Genomic DNA, 8,284 nt, shown 5'->3' on the forward strand with positions numbered 1-8,284 from the left:
TACACGGTCATAATGTATATATGTACACGGTCATACTGTATATGTTCAAGGTCATACTGTATATATGTACACGGTCATACTGTATATATGTACACGGTCATAATGTATATATGTACACGGTCATAATGTATATATGTACACGGTCATACTGTATATGTACACGGTCATAATGTATATATGTACACGGTCATACTGTATAAAGGTACAAGGTCATACTGTTTCTATTTACAAGTTGATACTGTATATAAACAAGGTCATACTGTATAAATGTACAAGGTCATACTGTATTTATGTACAAGGTCATACTGTATATATGTTCAAGGTCATACTGTATATGTACAAGGTCATGCTGTATATGTACAAGGTCATACTGTATATATGTAGAAGGTCATACTGTATATGTACAAGGTCATTCTGTATATATGTACAAGGTCATACTGTATATGTACAAGGCCATACTGTATACATGTACAATGTCATACTTTATATATGTACTACAAGGTCATACTGTATATATGTACAAGATTATACTGTTTCTATGTACAAGGTCAAACTGTATATTTACAATGTCATACTGTTTCTATGTACAAGGTCATACTGTTTATATGTACAAGGTCATACTGTATATATGTCCAAGGTCATACTGTTTCTATGTACAAGGTCATACTGTATATATAAACAAGGTCATACTGTATAAATGTACAAGGTCACCCTGTATATATGTACAAGGTCATACTGTATATATATATATACAAGGTCATACATAATGTATATATGTACAAGGTCATAATGTATATATGAACAAGGTCATACTGTATATATTTACAAGGTCATACTGTATATATGTTCAAGGTCATACTGTATATGTACAAGGTCATTCTGTATATATGTTCAAGGTCATACTGTATATGTACGAGGTCATACTGTATACATGTACAAGGTCATTCTGTATATATGTACAAGGTCATACTGTATATATGTAGAAGGTCATACTGTATATGTACAAGGTCATTCTGTATATATGTACAAGGTCATACTGTATATATATATATACAAGGTCATACATAATGTATATATGTACAAGGTCATAATGTATATATGTACACGGTCATATTGTATATGTTCAAGGTCATACTGTATATATGTACACGGTCATAATGTATATATGTACACGGTCATACTGTATATATGTACAAGGTCATTCTGTATATATGTTCAAGGTCATACTGTATATGTACAAGGTCATTCTGTATATATGTTCAAGGTCATACTGTATATGTACAAGGGCATACTGTATATGTACAAGGCCATACTGTATACATGTACAATGTCATACTTTATATATGTACTACAAGGTCATACTGTATATATGTACAAGATTATACTGTTTCTATGTACAAGGTCAAACTGTATATTTACAATGTCATACTGTTTCTATGTACAAGGTCATACTGTATACATGTACAATGTCATACTTTATATATGTACTACAAGGTCATACTGTATATATGTACAAGGTCATACTGTATATATATATATACAAGGTCATACTGTATATATGTACAAGGTCATACTGTTTCTATGTACAAGGTCATACTGTATATATGTACAAGGTCATACTGTATATATATATATACAAAGTCATACTGTATATATGTACAAGGTCATACTGTATAAATACACAAGTTCATACTGTATAAATGTACAAGGTCATACTGTTTCCATGTACAAGGTCATACTGTGAATATGTACAAGGTCATACCGTATATATGTACAAGGTCATACTGTTTCCATGCACAAGGTCATACTGTGAATATGTACTATATAAACAAGGTCATACTGTATAAATGTACAAGGTCATACTGTATATATGTACAAGGTCATACTGTTTCCATGCACAAGGTCATACTGTGAATATGTACAAGGTCATACTGTATATGTACAAGGTCATACTGTGAATATGTACAAGGTCATACCGATAAATTTACAAGGTCAAGCAAGTATTTCTACATTATATTTATAGAACTATATATAAACAAGACATCATGCGAAATGCACAGATGATATATGAATGTTTGACAGACCCATCGTATTCAATAAGGAATAGTGTCAGTGATACATGTACTATTGCAAATAAATCTGGTGGATGTTTACTGGTTATAGTGGTACAGTTTTACTCTTAAATTCATATGGTGACACTATGTATGCTTCTTCTTCAATGCAAGTGAGCCCATGCCCCAAGCAAGAAGTTCCAGTTACTAGTAGTGTAGGAGATAGAGCTTGACAAACTTTTTCTTTGATGTAGGTCAAAGGTAAGAATATAGGTCAGAGTGACCTACTTTTGATACATGACACACCGCCTCACCAAGGTGAACCCATACGCCAAGTATGAAGTTCCAGTGACAAGTAGTGTAGGAGATAGAGCCCGGACAAGATAGCGGAAGGACGAACACAACACAAAACTATAGTCCCCCCCACCCCACCAGAGGATCCCGGTGGGGGACTATTAAGGAGGAGCTGATTTCTTTTAATAATATTAAAATTTGCTATTACGTGTAGAACCTATTCAAATTTTATGCAATTTTAAAACCTATCATATATATATATTTCAAGACCTTCAGCGATCAGTTTGCATATTGTTTCCAGCCAAATGTGATCACTGATGAGCTGACCTTGCCAGCGATTTTCTACCTAAATTTCACAAAAGCTTGTTCCTACATAAATTGAGGGAAAATACAGCATTTTTTCAAGTGAATTGGGGATTGAATATTAAATTGTTGTACTAGATGTGAAATATATGTGACGATGGAACATAAGAAAATCATTAAATTGGTTAGACTTTGTTATCTAGACAGATTTGACCAATCTATCTACTAATATATGCAGACCTCTCAGTCCTGGGCTGATTTGTTGCCGGGGCTCATGGATCAATTCAACCTGTTTTAAAATACACATATCCTACTTCAATGTTTAATTTTTACTGCAGACAAAAATCTTAGTTCAAAATAACAAAAAAATGTTCTGATATGTGCTATAAAAAAAATAACTCTGTTTTAAAGATAAACAATAGAAAATAAATCTGAATTGTACAATTGTGAGAAATATTTTTTATAACAAATTTCTTCTTAATATAGAAAGTTTAAATCTGATGTCCTTGGCAGGTATATCACATACAGGTATGTATGTATACAGTTAATCTAGATTTAAATGCCACATAATCATCCATGACATTAAGTACAAGATATGTATCAGCTCGGTATGGTTCACTGAGGGGAGTGGTCTGCCCATTCCACTCTTTATATGTAGCATCCACTTAAACCACAGCTATACATACAGGTATTATACCTGTCATACCATCACCAGTTCATTGCTACTGTACCTTCGTGTCATCTGGATCCCCCTTGTATGACTCAACGAAAACCAGAAAATAGTTTATAATTCAATTTAGTGACAGTCATATATATGCTCTCTGTGTGTGTAGGCTAGTTGATAAGATACAGAAGCAGTTTAATGGGTGTCGGACAAAGGAGAGATTTACCTGTATATTTACAGTATACCCGTTAACACACAAACCCGCCCATGTGAGACGCCCATCTGCTCCTCGGAACAAATGTACATGTGATTAAAGGGTAAATGACATAATTACTTGATTATGAATAACATACATGTAATTGGTGTCACGCTATATTTTGCAGCCGGTAATTTGTCAATCATTTGTTATTTATAATGATGAAGCTCAAACAATTTTTCTCTTTACTGCATCCTAATTATATAATTGTTCATGTATATATATGTTTATACATGGCAGATTACAGGTAAACCTGACAAACAACAAACTGTCACATCCATCAGTTAACTAGATGTAGTCCAGTGTCTGTCTGAAGATTACTTTTTATTTTTGATTTCATTTCTCCAAGAAACAAATATTGCATACATACGAGCTAGATGTAAGCATAAATAATTTGAATAGAACTGAAAATAGAATTGAAAATAGAAAGGAAAAGTTTTAATCTTCTAAATTCCAGTTTTTTTTATCAAGAACCCTAAACAAACTGTTTTTTTATTATTATGTAGCTGAACTGGACTGGGTCGATTGTATAACTCAACTGTAGAGCGTCCGTCTAAGAGTTTGGAGGGTTCCACGTTCGAACCCCGGTCTTACCGTGCATTTTTTCTCTCTTGTTACACTTATATAAATTAACACTCCACCTGCCAATGATGAACCAGCATATACCAACTTTGTTGATATGTTCCAGATGTGGTATCTCACATATTTAGCAGTTTTTAAATAAAGTTCAAAATGACGGTTACATTCACCTTAATTTTTTAACATGACATTCCGCCTTCCCAAGATATACTGGCAAATCAACTTTAATGGCCGAAGGTAAAATAATGTGGGATATTCATGTTCTGGATGCAGTATCTCAGTGACATTTTGTGCACTTTTAATAAAGGTCAAAGGTCAAACAGACAATCCTAATTTTTCACATGACACTCCGCCTTCCCCAGATGTACCAGCATATACATGTACCAAGTTTTTCCCGGGTGAAATAATGTGGGATGCTCCAGTTCATGCCTCAGATGGATGGAGAGCGTTACCATATCCCCCAACTGCATTGCGGTGGTGGAAATTCACTCATTCAAATTCAAATGTTGCCATAGTTCATTATGAAATTTCAGAGGTGAATGAGTTAAAGCCATACCACTGAGGCCAGACAAAAAAAATACATGTTTCCTGTAAAATGTTGGGAAAATTTAGGGTAGGTATGTAACAATATTTTTTTTAATTGTATATCATGGTTTATATAGGAGAGTGATATTGACTTTATCAGGGCTTCTTTGAAAATTGCTTTAAAATGTTTAAGGTAGGCACAAAAAAATAGGGTAGGTAGGGTACTGGAAACACCAAATATTTTTTGTTTAGCCTTACCAGTACCTTAAAAAATATAAACCCAAGGAAACAACAAAGTAATAGCACCATTTGTTTCTGAAAATTTTGGACACCATATGAAATAACATTGGTATCATTATAAAGGAATATGTTTGCATTATTTGTCAATTATTTAGAGTTAAGTCCCTTGCAATTTCTACTTTCCGATCAAGGTATATTAATGTTTTTGTTGGAATCCATGTAGTTGGTTGATTATGCATAAAGCTGTCAAAATATCATGTCGAAATCAAAATCAAATCTACATTGAAATTGTTAGAAATATCCTAAACCCTATAACCACAAGGAAAGTCCCATCATTTCTTTTTTATTTTAACTAGATATGTGGTGGATAAGTACATACTGCAGAATCTTCCAAACAACTAACGGTGTACAAAGAGTAATATATCCCTGTAACTAACCAATATCAAGTGTAAACAAAGGTGATGATTTTGGCAGAATGAAAAAAATATATATATACAATTATTTACACAAGTATACTGCATAAACAAAATATTGAAATATGAATCAAACTAAAAACTGGAAATATAACAATAAACATCATTACATTTTCTTTTGTTGGACCAAAAAAATATTTCTCATGTGTCATCCTCAGAAAAAATAGGGTAGGTAGGTGGACATCTTTTTTTATTTTGGAAAATATTTTTACTATGCTTTTATAGAACATATGTAATGACTTTAACAGTGCATATCGCTAAATGCTAAAAACCTAGGGTAGGTAGGGTAAATTGGAAACACAGGATTTTTTCACTAGGCCATATACAATACACAGTCCAGATGGGTTGGCATGATAGTCACCACTAAAACTGCACTAGTACAAACCTTTTCTGTTCTGACATGTGAATACTTCTGAAGGGCACTGATGAAAAGTCTGTCTCCCACAGTTGTCTTGTTTCGTCCTCCTCCTCCTCCTACATTCTCACCCGCCTGGGAGGAAAACACCTGCTTTCGATGAATGTTGTTATACATTTGTGCACAAATGACAAAGTACGATGTTTTGGTAATAACTTAAACCATCATAAATAACTGATTGATCAAATCCTATATATCTGAAAGTTCCAACAGTCACTGTGTTTGTACATAAGAACTTCAAGTATTGTCCATCTTCATCATATTTAACAAGTCCACACAGCTGAAGACATCTGAAAAGACATGAGATAAAGAGATATAATTTCAACATCATACCTTGTCTATTTTACATTTTAGATACATATAATATTATTCAAGTTTAAAACATACAATCTATAATGTCAAAGGAATAGTTTCAGGATTCAAAAATTAATTTTATCAAATCAAATCATGATGCAAAAATGTGTGTTAAAAACTGCTGATTTTAAGACGTATATGGTGTCATGGACAACAATGGCAGAACTGATGATGCGTACATATGGCCAATACACATACATTACTATCACATACATGTGTATTACAGGAAACTAGAGGAAGTGTGTTGTGTTTTACGTAACATGTCATAAGTTACAGTGAATTATAATTTAAATTGTTGCTTTTAAATCATATCAAACACAGTCAATATAAAGAACTATACACCAAAGACAAAATCTGGTACATTTGATCGACTTGTCCTAAAAAATGCATCACGATGGTTCTAGTAGCTACCTCTGTATATTAGTAAAATCGAGGTGTACACATGTTGCAATCTATGTTGTCACATAAGTTACAGTAGAAAATAATCCAACTTGTTCCTTTTAATATTCTGCAAAACAGATTACTGATAAAACTGAACTGTTGTCGTCATGTTTCACTAGGTAATTGTGTCCCATCAGTTGCAATACACAAGCCAATACACACAGACACAGGTGCAACAATCTGTTTACCGTGAAAGATATATCCTCGTGTTTTTTGTAAACAATACGAATTTAACTATAACAAAGCTCAACCATTACATGTATACGTGAGTACTTTACCGGCCATAACAGATACACCAACCAGCCATCCACATGAGTTATTTAGTGCCCAATCCATCATCTCGTGTCAAAAAATCTCACTTTTCACAGGACATCAATAATTATGGTTCCATATTATATGAGTCATGTTTTCACAAGTTCTCGTGATAACTTGCATATCATATACATTCTAAATAAAGTTAGGATCCCAAACCAATGACCAGATTTTAAATTTTCACATATTGAAAGACACGGTAGCAAATAAAACCACACTAACTTACCGAAGTTCACCCAAACTCCGCCATGTTGGCTTTCATGTTTACACTGAGAGCGAGGCTGCGTGACGTCACTTTTGACCCGATTTCCGGGCACCTTCTTTCAGTGCATACCCGCTTCACACTCGAAAAGTCACTTTCATGCCTTACAGAGGACGGTCTTTACAAAAGAAATTTGACCTTCTTAAATTTCATTTGCATTTCAAGGCTGTCCAAAAACCCTTAGATTGTCAGTTAAGTAGATCTTCCCTATGATACATATGATTTAAAATAAATATACAGAGCTGTATATGTTCTCAACACGTTAGGCTAATTTTCTTAAATATTTCGTAACATGTCGTTAATATTATATATATGATATTTAATAATTATTATGATTTTCCAGCGAAACATTTAAATAGGGTACTGATAAATACCCACGTCCTTTAAAAATAACTTCAACTTAAAACCTGTCAGTTTTGCCGTTACGATGCTTCGCGATTCTTTTGACCTTTATCCAAGACAACAGTGTGTCATTCGCAAGGTATCGCGTAAAAAATACCTTCATTTCTTTTGTCATTACATACTACAAAGGTGCAAAAGAATATATGAGTACAGAAAAGAACTCTTGGATTTCAAAGATGGGATATGGGTACATGTGTAGAAACCTGAAGGACATGGTGGACCCGCCTGACGACGACAATGAATTTGTAGATTTACTGTTCAAGTTAAAAGGTTTTGTTTTTTTTTTGTATTAATTTTATTTTTCAAAGGTATTTCTGGTACAATACGCATATATAGATCATATACAAAAAAAACCATCATACTCCCCAACACCCATGCTTACACATGCTCACTGCATTCACATACACTCACACATCATTTCATAATGTTTTATTGTCGTCATCATCATCATCATCATCATCATCATCATCATCATCATCATCATCATCATCATCATCATCATCATCATCATCATCATCATCATAATCATCACACTGTTGTCGTCATCATCAAACTGATACCCTTATTATCATCATCATCATCATCATCACACTGTTGTAGTCATCGTCAAACTGATACCATTGTCATCATTATCATCATCACACTGTTGTCTTCATCATCAAACTGATACCATCATCATCATCATCATCATCATCATCATCATCATCATCATC

The 8,284-nt window shown here is 33.5% G+C and overlaps 1 protein-coding gene across 8 annotated transcripts in view; it reads right to left on the minus strand.

Moving 5' to 3' along the window:
- LOC110447077 (rap guanine nucleotide exchange factor 6-like) overlaps positions 1-7,175 on the minus strand; it is a 136,323-nt gene extending 129,148 nt beyond the window's left edge. For all 8 annotated transcript variants that reach the window (XM_021492515.1, XM_021492502.1, XM_021492507.1 and 5 more), the window contains exons 1-2: positions 7,134-7,175; positions 5,771-6,090 (exon numbers count right to left, since the gene is read on the minus strand). In XM_021492515.1, the coding sequence (XP_021348190.1) occupies positions 5,771-5,917 (147 nt within the window). In that variant the 5' untranslated portion in view covers positions 5,918-6,090; positions 7,134-7,175. The remainder of the gene's footprint in view (positions 1-5,770; positions 6,091-7,133) is intronic.
- Positions 7,176-8,284: the final 1,109 nt, after the last annotated feature.

This window comes from Mizuhopecten yessoensis, unplaced genomic scaffold (assembly GCF_002113885.1).
Source record: "Mizuhopecten yessoensis strain PY_sf001 unplaced genomic scaffold, ASM211388v2 scaffold3151, whole genome shotgun sequence".
Taxonomy (NCBI): Eukaryota; Metazoa; Mollusca; class Bivalvia; order Pectinida; family Pectinidae; genus Mizuhopecten; species Mizuhopecten yessoensis.